Genomic DNA, 13,034 nt, shown 5'->3' with positions numbered 1-13,034 from the left:
CTACTGGAACAAATCTAAAAACAAACCCCAACTCAACATCACCAGAGTTAAAGATCGGTACCAGATCGACATAATAGGGGTGACTGAAACAAAAAAGACCAAAACTGGTGAGATCTTTCTGAGCAATAAATACAAAATGTTATATTCAGGCAATGACAATCAAGGAAAAGAAGGAGTAGCTATAGTATTCGACACAAAATACGAGGCTAATCTTCTTGAATATCAGTCAGTCTCAAGTAGAGTAATGTGGACAAATATGAGAATGGGGAACTGGACAATGAGACTTATTTGTGCCTATGGTCCCACAGACGGTTCTACTAAGGTAGAAGTGGAGGAATTTTTTGAGGCTTTAGAAAAAGCAACTGACACAATGAAAAAGGAAAATTTGGTCCTTGTTGGGGATCTAAATAGTAGAGTAGGAAATGATTGTGAGACATACAAAAATATTTTGCGGAAATTTAGAGAAAAGAGCAAAGCTAATAATAATGGCAAATATCTGTTGGATTTCTGCTCAGGACATGGACTGGTTATTACTAATACCATGTTCCAACATAAAAATGTGCACAAATTCACATGGAGAGAAGAGGCTAGGAATAAGAAAAGTCTCATTGACTATGTTATTGTTGATAGTGATGTTTTCTCCCTGGTGCAGGACACCAGAGTGTACAGAGGATTTGAAATTGGAAGTGATCACTATTTAGTCTTGAGCAGGATAAAATTGAATTTCATATTGAAAAGAATAACATGTAAGAAAGTTTTAAAGCAAATAAAAGTTGAACAGCTCTCAGATGTGAACTGTAGACTAAAATACACAAAGATTATTGAAGAAAAAATGAAAGAGTTTGAGAACAGGAATCAAACCTTGGAGATTCAGTGGCAAACTCTGAAGAAAACATTGATTGATTCTGCCAGAGAGGCATGTGGTGAGGTTGTGTGCAAGGATAAAAAAAATCAGAACTCCCTGGTGGACACAGGAAGTTAAAGAGGCAGTGAAGGAAAAGAAGAAAGCATATCAAAAGTTCCTGGCAAATAAGTCAACTTTTACTCTTACAGAATACAGAGACAAATGTAAGAAAGCTAAACAGTGTGTAAAACTAGCTAAAAAAGTCATGGGAGGACTTTGGGAAGAATATAGAAAATAAATATCAAGAAGGTGGCAAAATATTCTGGAGGTTGTTGAAGAAGCTTAGTAATGGAGGAAAGAGTGCTGTAAAAGGAATTAGAGATGATAAAGGTGAAATGAAAACAGGAGAAAAAGATATCCTTGAAGTATGGAGTAATTACTTTGAAAAACTGATAAATGAAACAAGCAGTGATGACAGCATAGTGATAAAAAACACTGACCAGGCATGCAGTCAGGATATCCATACTTGAAGTAGAAAAAGCCATCAAAGGCTTGAAATGTGGAAAGGCAGCAGGATTAGATGATATTCGACCAGAAATGCTGAAGTATTGTGGTATAAGAGTCTTACAGTGGCTGCACTGCATAGTTCAGAAAGCCTGGACAGAGGGACGAATTCCCGATGATTGGAGTAGAGCTCTCATAGTACCCATATATAAAAAGGGAAATAAAACTGAATGTGAGAATTACAGAGGTATTTCCCTTCTGAGTGTTCCTGGCAAGATCTATGCAAGTATACTTGAGAAACGGTTGAGAAGAATTGTGGAAGAAAAGCTTGGTGAAGAACAAGCTGGATTCAGGCCAAATAGAGGCTGTCAGGATCAGATCTTCACTTTACGACAAATAGTCGAGAAAGCATTGGAATATAACAAAGATCTGTATTTAAGTTTTGTCGATTTGGAAAAGGCATATGACAAGGTGCCAAGAGAGAAGCTATTCAATACGCTGCAGTTATATGGTGTCAATGGGGCATTATATCAAGCAATACTTAGTCTTTATTTGAGTTGTGAGTCAGCAGTTAGAATTGAAGGAAGTACAGGAAGATGGTTTAATGTTAAATCTGGTGTGAGACAAGGATGTACATTATCCCCTCTGTTATTCATTATCTATATGGATCACATTATGAAGGGATGTGGTATTAAACCTGATATCAAAATTGGAGATGTTAATGTTAGCTCTATGCTTTATGCGGATGATGTTATACTTCTAATAAATCCGCTACAAGTCTGCAAGATTCTCTGACTAAATGGAATAGCTGTTGTAATAGATATGGTGTGAAGGTCAGCAATAAAAAGACAAAGACAATGAAAATAGGCAGAATCATTGAAAATGTCAACTGTGCTGTGAATGGAGAACCTGTGGAACAAGTAAAACATTTCAGCTACTTAGGCACAATTTTTACTGAAGATGGTAAACTAAATATAGAAATAGACAACAGAATCAGCAAAGCTGGTTTCGTGGGAAGTCAATTGAATAAATTCATATGGAATAAGAAAGAAATTAGTCGGAACACTAAATTAGCTGTATACAAGACTGTGTTCAAACCAATTTTAACTTATGGATCTGAGAGCTGGGTCAGAAGTAAAACACTTGACCAAAGACTAGAGACCGCAGATATGAGAGTCCTGAGAAAGATTAGAGGCATGAACAGATGGCATCAATGGCAATATCATATTAAAAATGAGGATATTAGGAAAGAACTTGACATTGTCAGCATCCAGGAATGCATTAGCAGAGCTAATCTCAGATGGTATGGTCACTTAAATAGAATGGGAGAGGAAAGATTAGCAAAACAAGTGTTCTCTGCCAGGTTGGCAGGCAAACGACCCAGAGGAAGACCAAGATATAGGTGGATTGATATGGTACAAAGTGCCTTAGATGATAGAAATATAAGATCTGATAATGTTGGAGTCTTGACAAGTAACAGACTGATTTGGATGAAAATTGTAGATAGGAAGTTAGTAATGATGTAATTTTTTCATGTAGTACTGTCATATCCTGTACACCCCTTGAGGGTACATGGCAAGAATTTGATGATGATGATGATGATGAAGAAGACATGTGAGAAGTTTTGAAGAAATTCAAAGACACAGAGGCTGTCATCAAGTTTTTCATGCTACAAGAAGAGCCTGTAACTGTTATTCACCAAACTTTGTGTGAGACTTTAGGGGACTGTGCCCCAGCATATTGAACATTTGCCAGATGTATAGCCAAGTTTAAAACTGGGTATCCTGAGAAAACAGATGTCCTTATATCAGGAAGACATTCCACAGCGATCACACCTGAAAACATCAATGCAGTGCATGCCATGATCCTTAATGATAGACGAGTACCAGCCAAAAACATTGCAAAGACTCTGGGGATATCCAGGGAATGAGTTGAAGTCATTATCCACCAACATCTGGACATGCAAAAGCTCTCAGCAAAGTGGGTTCCCAAATGTCTGAATACCAACCAAAAGAGAGAACACGTGCTGTCTTATGAAGGGATTTTGGGACATTTTGAGAAATTAGGTGCAAATTTTTGGCTTGCATTGTGACTGTTGATGAAACATAGCTTCATCACTATGACCCAGAGACCAAAGAACAGTCAATGATACAAAGGTTCTCCATGACCAAAGAAGTTCCAAACCCAGAAGTCAGAAGTGTAGGTTCTTACCATTGTCTTTTGAGATATGGATGATGATAATCTTTACCAAGTACCTCAAAAAAGGTGAAACCATTACAGCAGCCAGTAGTTTATTCAACAGCTCTGAAGGAATTGAAGGAGGTGAAGGAAACTGAGCAGAGCCGTGTTGCTTTTGCAGAACAACGCACCTGCTCATGAAATCCAAGAGATAATACACAACTTGGACTTTCAGCATTTGCCTCACCCATCCTATTAGGTAAACTCCAACTTTTCAGCACACCCTCATGTCTAGACCCTTAGTAAAGACCAGAATTGATTTCAGTAGTACCATAATGCATGGCATATACATTACTCTGGTGTTTAGGTTTATATTTTGATTAGTACTCATAATGGTCATTTTAGAAATGAGATGACAACATAGATGATATAACCAACTAATGTAATGATTATTTCCTATATTTTGTCCAAAGTCAGATTAGTATTACCAGGAAACAATACACAAGTAAAGATATGTACACTTGGGTGCTATGTGAGTAAGAGCCCACATACATATATTTATTTATTTATTATTATTTATTAATACATGACACCTCCACGGAATCCAAAGACTCATTGAGGGAGGGCATCTGCTCTACAACTCTCTGTCTCCACCACTCAAATTCACGAACTGCAACTACCATCATCATCTACTGTCCACTACCACCACTAGTATTTTCACAAACATCCAAGCCCATGGCGGGATTCGAACCCACAGCCTTTTGGCTGGAGAGCATATACGCTAACCATGTGGCCAGCAGGCCAGCATATATCTTTACAACTAATGTGAAGAAGCAAGGCAAGTCTTCTAAATTGCCACCTAGTAGATTTGATTGGCCATTTTATCTGTTCATATCTGATAAAATGGCCAATTGTAGCAAAACTGTAGCAATTCCCAGATCTGGGGAAGTTTTATGCATCTAGACTTTTTCAGGTTGGAGTAAATTGCCTTAGTATCCCACAGTGCAATGCACATTTCCTTTCGAATGTGCATTATACTGTGCGTTATGGAAGGGCCTATCAACATGACCTGAATTGGTGTGAACTTAATTGAGGTCTCATAAGTGGGAGCTATCTGTTCTAGTGACAATGCTCTTACTACTGAACTCACTTACTTGCTTCACACTTTTTAGCTGATGGCTATAATCCTCAAAGAATAATAAAAAAAAAAAAACACTGAATGATCCCTGGAAATCCCCTCCATTACCTAATACAGATGATTACAGCAAAACTCTTAACATCACATACATTCAAGGCACATCCGAAAAGATATCTAGAGTGGTTGTTAAATATCAACTCTACACCACATTTAAACCATACACCACATTGGCTGCTCTCATCCATTCGCCTAAGGACCAACTCTCTCCTTTATCCAGGACTATATGAAGTGCCCTGTACTTGTGATTCGACTTACTATGGACAGACAGGAAGAACTGTTGATCTCCACCTTGGAGAACATAAAAATACATTTGCCACTATCGTTATGACAAATCGGGACTAGCAGACCGTGCCTCGGATACTCCTTCACACAGAATCAGATGGAAGAAAACAAATGTGCTACACAGAAGTCATTATAAGTCAGAGAGAAAGATTGTTTTTGGAATCAGCTGCAGCTTTAAAATATTCTCCAAACCTCAACAAGTATGGCTGTAGCAATTTACTAAAAATCTGGGAGACAGTCATTTTAAGATCAAATTAATACTGGTTTTGTTTTGTTTTTTTCCCTCTTTATTTAACAATAGATGGTGCCAATTAGGACTTTAGTTCCTTGAGTTGTCTGTTACAATTTTTTTAAACTAGTCCCACTTATACCAAATTGTTGTAGCTTCACGTACTATGACAAACTGTTTGTGCTCTTCATGCTGGTTATAATACCAGCAAAATATTTGCAAATAAGTTAAATAAATTCTCATGTGCTGCTAACACAAACCTTTCTATCGTTTAGTGAATGAGTTTGCTATATTGTTTCTTACTGTAGTGAAAGCTGAGTGTAGCTACACTAGTGGATGAGATTGGTAATGTAGGTAATGTTGTACCTTTCTCATGAATAGGCCATCTATTGACTGTGCTAACATAGGTATAACAAAAACTGTTTAGTCTCTGAAAAAATAAAAGAAAATTTTGTTGCTGCAATGAACCCAAGAATTAGTATACAAGTGAGAATTACATAATTGCTAACCATCACAACACAGTTCAGGTTAATATCTGTTTGATGATGGTCACCAACCATATGTTCTGTAGGTTCATGTTCTGTATTAACTGGTAATTAGTTTACGGAATTAACAACGCATATAAAGTATATTAATTAAAGGTAACTTTAATGAATAACTTCTATATTTTGGTAACGTCACATTGCCATCTTCAGGAACATAAAGATATGGTATGTGCACGCAGGCACTAACACAAAGCAAATGAGGAAGAAAGCAAGAAACTAATATTGTTCCTAAAGTCCTAATGGTGCTCTCTTGCAGGCTAATTTGGTAGTCTTGGCAGTTGGGCTGAAGTTCTCATAATGTAAGTCTCCCAAATTTGGGGTAGTTTCATGCAGAAAAATTTGTTGAGGTTAGGAACGTTTTTTAGAGCTGCTGAAGATTCTTTGAATAATCTTTCGTATTTAAACTTGCTGCAATGAATTATTTTTGTTTTCTTCCAACGAATTTTATGGTGGGTATCTAAGGCATGGTTTGCCAGCCCAGAGCGGCTGTACTGGTGAAACCGGATGTAGTCTTGGTGTTTTGAAATCCTGATATTTGTTGTTCTGCCTGTTTGGCCAAAGTAGGACAATTTGCAGCTGCAAGGGACCTGGTATACACCAGGTAGGTCTAGGGGAAGTGGTTGGTCTTTGGTAGAGATGGATAAGGGATGCCAACTTTTTATATGGTCTGTAACAGGAAGTAAGGTCATATTTTTTGAGGATATTGGTTATTTTCTCAGAGGTGCCCTGGATGTAGGGGATGGTGATAGATTTGTTGTAATCTTTATTGTGGAGGGGGGGGTTTACTGGTTTTAGTATTTTTTGGATTTTTTTGGGGTTATAGCCATTGGCTAAGAAAGTGTTGAGGATGTGGTTTAGTTCAGTAGTTAGGGCCTTGTCATCTGAGCAGATTAATTTTGCCCTGTTATATAGTGTCTTTATAACCCCATATTGTTGTGAGGCGGGGGGGGGGGGGGGGGCTGCTGGTGAATGTATCTGCCAGTATGGGTGGGTTTTCTGTGAACAGAGAAAACCAAAGATCCATCAAGCTGGCGGGTGATTAAAGTGTCTAGGAAGGGGAGGGTGTTGTTTTCCTCTTTTTCTAAGGTGAACTGGACTCTGGGGTGTTGGTTGTTTAAGTGTGTTAGGAAGGAATGGAGTGTGTCTGAGCCATGTGGCCAAATAGCAAACACATCATCCACATAAAGAAGCCAAATAGTGGGTTTTTGTGGGGCAGAGTTTAAGGCTTTCTCTTCAAATGTCTCCATAAAGAAATTGGCCAAGGCTGGGGAAAGCGGTGAACCCATGGCTGTCTCCTCTATCTTTCTTTGCCAAACGAAATAGCCTGAGTTCATTGTGAACTGAAATAGGGCTGAGATATCGGGAGGAAATAGCTGAAGTCTCCCAAATTTGGGGTAGTTTCATGCAGAAAAATTTGTTGAGGTTAGGAACGTTTTTTAGAGCTGCTGAAGATTCTTTGAATAATCTTTCGTATTTAAACTTGCTGCGATGAATTATTTTTGTTTTCTTCCAACGAATTTTATGGTGGGTATCTAAGGCAGGGTCTGCCAGCCCAGAGCGGCTGTGCTGGTGAAACCGGATGTAGTCTTGGTGCTGAAATCCTGATATTTGTTGTTCTGCCTGTTTGGCCAAAGTAGGACAATTTGCAGCTGCAAGGGACCTGGTATACACCAGGTCCCTTGCAGCTGCAAATGAGAACTTCAGCCCAACTGCCAAGACTACCATTAGCCCGCAAGAGGGCACCATTAGGACTTTAGGAACAATATTAGTTTCTTGCTTTCTTCTTCATTTGCTTTGTGTTAGTGCCTGCGTGCACATACCATATCTTTATGTTCCTGAAGATGGCAATGTGACGTTGCTGAAATATAGAAGTTATTCATTAAAGTTACCTTTAATTAATATACTTTATATGCGTTGTTAATTCCTTAAACTAATTACAAGTTATGTCTGACCAACGTATAAGCCTTGCCACTAGAATCATGTTCTGTATTGCATCAACATACAGCTTATTTGCGCTGCTAAAGATTTGTGCTATAAAGTGATGAAGCATAGTTAACACAAGAAATGGTCTGCAAGTTTTCTAACAAAGATGATATGTGTTATGTCTATCTTTATTATTGTATTATTTATAACATAGATGGGAGATACTAGTCAAGTATTGCATCAGCATTCAGCCATTTAGGAAAAACATTCTCATGAGTCCATGTATAATCTGTGGTAATGTTAGAATTGATTGTTATACTAAAGTGATAGAGTTAGGAACTGTAGTTGCGATGGCTAGAGACCAGACAAGAATTCAATTATATAGTAAACTATGTAGTGTGGTGTCAGATGGATGGATCATATGATGTAGAATGGGTCTCGCAATGAGCTCTTGAACTCTATCGAGCCTTCTCGTAGTAATAATAATATTTTTATAATAGTAATACTGTAGCAAGATCAATATATTTTGGAACATAAGACTAACATAAGACTGCAGTATTCACATATTGCATTCTTCATTTCATCATCAGTTTCATGTGTGAGTGGATAAAGGCTGTGCTTTTTACAGTGGAAGAGGAATTGAATCCCACTGTGGCATTCACAGTCTTCAATGTGAGGAGTCTTGTGAGTGTGTGTGTGTGTGGGGAGGGGGGATTGGGTTTCATCACTTGGTGTTGACAGTGTTTGGTCTATAAAGCAGGATTCTCAGGTTATTTAACATCTGACCATTCACACACTCATCATCATCATCGTCATTAAATTTCTGGTGTACAAGATATTATTATGTGATACCTAGGGAGTCTTTAAACTCCCTGGAGGTGACATCGAGAGAGTGGTGTGCCAACAGCATCGAACGATTGAACCCCTTCCAGCTACTAACCACGCTCAAACTTGCTTAACTTTTTGCATGAGCCATTAGTAGCAGAGGCTCCACCAATCGACCAACCATGATAGTAGTACATGAAAAAGTTACATCATTACTAACTTCCCATCAACAATTTCCTCCAAATCAATCTGTTATCTGTCAAAACTTCAACATTATCAGATCTTATATTTCTGTCTTCTAAGACACTTTTTACTGTATCAATCCACCTATATCTTGGTCTTCCTCTGGGTCTTTTTCCTGCCAACCTGGCAGAGAACACTAGTTTTGCTAATCTTTCATCTTCCATTCTGTTTAAGTGACCATACCACATCAGAGTAGCTCTGCTAACAATGCCAAGTTCTTTTCTAATATCCTTGTTTTTAATTTGATACTGCCATTAATGTCATCTGTGGTCTCTAAGTCTTTGGGCAAGTGTTTAATTTCTAATCCAGCTCTCAGATCCATAAATTAAAATTGGTTTGAACACTGTCTTGTATACAGCTAATTTAGTGTTTCGACTAATTTCTCTATTATTCCATATAAATTTATTCAGTTGACTTCCTACCACACCTGCTTTGTTAATACTGTTGTCTGTTTCCATACTTAATTTACCATCTTCACTAAAAATTGTGCCTAAGTAACTGAAATGTTTAACTTGTTCTATAGGTTCTTCATTCACAATGCAGTTGATATTTTCGATGCTTCTGCCTATTTTCATTGTCTTTGACTTATTATTGCTGAACTTCATACCATTATCTATTACAACAGTTATTCAATTTAGTCAGAGAATCTTGCAGACTTGTACTGGATTTATTTAAAAGCATAACATCATCATCTGCATAAAGTAAGCTGAGATTAACACCTCCAATTTTGATATCAAGTTTAATGCTTTCCTTCATAATGTGATCCACATAGATAATGAATAACAGAGGGATTAATGTACATCCTTGTCTGACACCAGATTTAACATTAAACTATCTTCCTGTACTTCCTTCAATTCTAACTGTTGACTTACAACTCAAATAAAGACTAAGTATTGCTTGATATAATGCCCTTTTGACATCATATAACTATAGCATTTTGAATAGCTTTTCTCTTGGCATCTTGTCACGTAATTTTTCAAACGACTTCAGACCTCTGATAAGTAGGATAATGATCTTATACTAAGCGACAATATTTTTCTACTACTAAAAGACATTCACATCGCAGTGGGATATAAATTTATAAATAATCTAACCTGTAATTTGGAATTCGTCTTTGAGGAACTGAACACGCCATGAGCTGAAGAGAAGTAGTAGTAGTTTGGAAACTGGAGATGCATCCATCACACCTGTAATGGGAACAACTTAATGAATTGTAGCATAATGTTAGCTTCATAATAGATTTTTAACTTATGAAAGCTGATAAAAATTATCCAGGAGACAGAAACTATATTTTTGTATTATTATGTAATAGCATGTTATCAGACCATGCCAGCGTGGCTGGTCGAGCGGTTAGTATATCGGCCCCCTAGCCAAAAGGCTGCAGGTTCGAATCCTGCCATGGGCATGGATGTTCGTGATTGTCTGTGGATATACTAGTGGTGGTGTTTGGTGATAGATGCCGTTAGTGCAGTTGTGGTCAGTTGGTGGATTGTGAGTGGTGAAGACAGAGTTGTAGAGTGGATGCCCTCCCTCGATGAGTCTTTGGACTCCCTGGAGGTGATAAATAATAATAATAATAACAGAAATTTGATATGATGTCAAAATCTGCGAAACTGATTTCTGCATTGTTATTGAGGAGGAGGGAGAAGAGCAAGATAGGCAGATTCTCTCCCCCACTCTATGCTGTATTGATTCGCCAGATAATTTTATTCCTTTTTTTTTTTTTTTTTAAATCAACACTAGCAGTCTAAGAGTATTTTTGATGGGTTTTATTGAAATTACCTGTGAGATTGTTATATGGCATTTTGTAAACATCTTGCACCCATTCCTGTAAGTATGTATTTATATGTTAATGTTATCTGATCTTTTTCTCTAGGTTATGTCCAATTTTTCAAGTATCAAATGTAACTGGTGAAAACCTTCATTTACTCAAGATGTTTCTTAACCTTTTATCAACAAGAATGCCAAATTCAGACTCGGATCCTGCAGAATTCCAAATTGATGACACTTACTCTGTTCCTGTAAGTATATATTTCTGTCTGGCCATTAAATTAGCTACTATACTAAAGGTTGAAGTAGAGATTCAAATAATTGGATTATTTTTAATTGGAATATATAATGCTTGTTAAAGTTGCCCTTTTGTATGTGTGAATCTTGAATACTTTTTTTGCATTTAAAGCATAGAAATCTTGCTATTCCTCATCTTCCTTTAATGTATTGGGCTCAATGGCCAAGTAACCTACATTCAATAAACCTAATTTATGCTACAATAGAGAGTTCAGCCTATCTACTTAGTCTGCTGTGTCTGTCATTTGTATCTATTAGTTTGTTTCAGGGGGGAAAAAAAAATCCTACTAAAAATCCTCAAAAGCCCTTATTAATTTTCTTCAAATAATAAGTATTTGAAGAATCTTATTCCTGTGGGAAGAATGGAATCAGAAATGATGAAAGTGACAAAACACTGAAGATAAAGATACACAGTGTACCCGTTAAGTAATGAGATTGATTTTTTACAGGATAGCCCTTTGAATTAAAGTAATAAACATGTTTGTAGTTTTGATTGCTAGAGTATGTTGTAATTGCAGGTGCAACTTTCTATTCGAATTGGGTGATGCAGCAGTTTTTATGTGGCAACTATTGAAATAAGAGTGGGTGAGTGGAACATGTCAGAAATTGCATCATGGAGAAAAGAGATGTGATAAAATTTAACTTTAAATTAGGAAAAACTACTACACAAGAGTACCAAGACCTAAAAAAAAGTTTATAGCAATGACTGTCTGAGACATGCACAGGTGTTCTACTGGTTTCAATGTTTAAAGAGGGGAGGGAGCCCCCAGAGGAGGAACCGCACTGTTAATGGCCAGTTTCTGCATGAACAAATGAAAATCTGGTGAAAGCTAGGGAAATTGTTGCCCATGACAGGCGAATAACCACTATAATCTCTTAAGAATCAAGGCTACTCGCTGTACAGGTTGGTGTTGGTAAGGAAACAGCCAAATTAATCTTAGAAAGAGATTTGCACAAGAGGAAGATTTGTTTGAGGTTTGTGCTGCAAATGTTGACACATGAACAGCGAGAGCACCAGGTTGCATGTGGTCAAAATTTCATCCAATGCAGTTGATCAAGATCGTGATGTGTTGCAAAGAATTGTCACCGGTGATGAAAGTTGGCATTTTCAGTTTGACCCGGAAATGAAACACCAGAGCATGGAATGGCATTGAGTGTCTTCTTCTTCCAGTCAGAAGAAAGTCAGGTTGCAAAAATCTTGTGTCAAGACAGTGGTTGTTGTTTTTTTCAACACTGCTGGAATTATCCACCACAAAATTGTTCCCAAGAGCAGCGTGGTGAATGGTCAGTATTATTTAGGAGTAGTGCAATGTCTATACGCCTGCATGCGACGTGTCAGATAACTGTTCCACAACAATAATTGGTTTCTGTTGCACGACAAAGTGCCTGCACACTGTGTGCTGCCTGAAGCATTTCTAGCTTCAAAGTTGATCTATGTGATCGACTTCTTCTCCCCCCCATTCACTAGATTTGGCTCCCACAGACGTTTTTCTTGTTACAAAGATGAAGCGGGGGGGGGGGGGGGCATCCAACACAGTATGACTCAGAGAGACTGAAGAAGGTTCCCATTCAGGACTTCCACAGTGCCTTGGAACTCCTGTATGACAGATGTAAATGTTGTTTGAAGTTGGAGGGAGATCATTTTGAATCCATGTAATTGATAATTCCAAATATAGGTCTTTGTTTTGATATAATAATTGTTGTCTCATTACTTAATGAGCACACCTTGTATTACAAGCAGTGACAGAACAGTATTCACGTGACGTGCAATTAGGAGTACATAACAAAATCGAGGTACAAAACCCATTAGAAAATGTGGAAAGGCATGAAAGTAAATGATATATGACTAGAAACATTCCATTATAGAGGAATAAAACTTTTACAGCAGTTGCATTGCATAACTGAGAAGGCTTGGGCAGATTGGTGGAATTCCAGATGATTAGAGCTCTCCTTTGTACACAATTATAAAAAAAAGAAATTAAATCTGCATGTTAGAATTACAGAGGAACTCCCTTACTGAATGTTCTATATAAGCTTTATGCAAACAGACTTGAGAACAGGCCAAAAAAATTGGGGAAGAGAAATATTATACACAGCACTGCATAGTTTATATTTAAGTTGTAAATTAACAGTTAGAATTAAAGGAACTACTGGAAGATGATTTGATGTAAAATCTGGTGCATGACAGGTGTACAC

The 13,034-nt window shown here is 37.5% G+C and overlaps 1 protein-coding gene across 10 annotated transcripts in view; it reads left to right on the top strand.

Annotated features, from left to right (window-relative positions):
* GTPBP1 (GTP-binding protein 1) overlaps positions 1 to 13,034 on the top strand; it is a 375,327-nt gene that overhangs the window by 294,961 nt on the left and 67,332 nt on the right. For all 10 annotated transcript variants that reach the window (XM_090390548.1, XM_090390543.1, XM_090390544.1 and 7 more), the window contains one exon: positions 10,648 to 10,792. In XM_090390548.1, the coding sequence (XP_090246674.1) occupies positions 10,648 to 10,792 (145 nt within the window). The remainder of the gene's footprint in view (positions 1 to 10,647; positions 10,793 to 13,034) is intronic.

The sequence above is a fragment of the Typopeltis vanoorti genome, chromosome 3, assembly GCF_054136105.1.
Source record: "Typopeltis vanoorti isolate ZY-2024b chromosome 3, IOZ_Tvanoo_1.0, whole genome shotgun sequence".
Classification (NCBI taxonomy): Eukaryota; Metazoa; Arthropoda; class Arachnida; order Uropygi; family Thelyphonidae; genus Typopeltis; species Typopeltis vanoorti.
The sequence above is the reverse complement of the archived record's forward strand: the minus strand, read 5'-3'. Positions and strand labels throughout refer to the sequence as shown.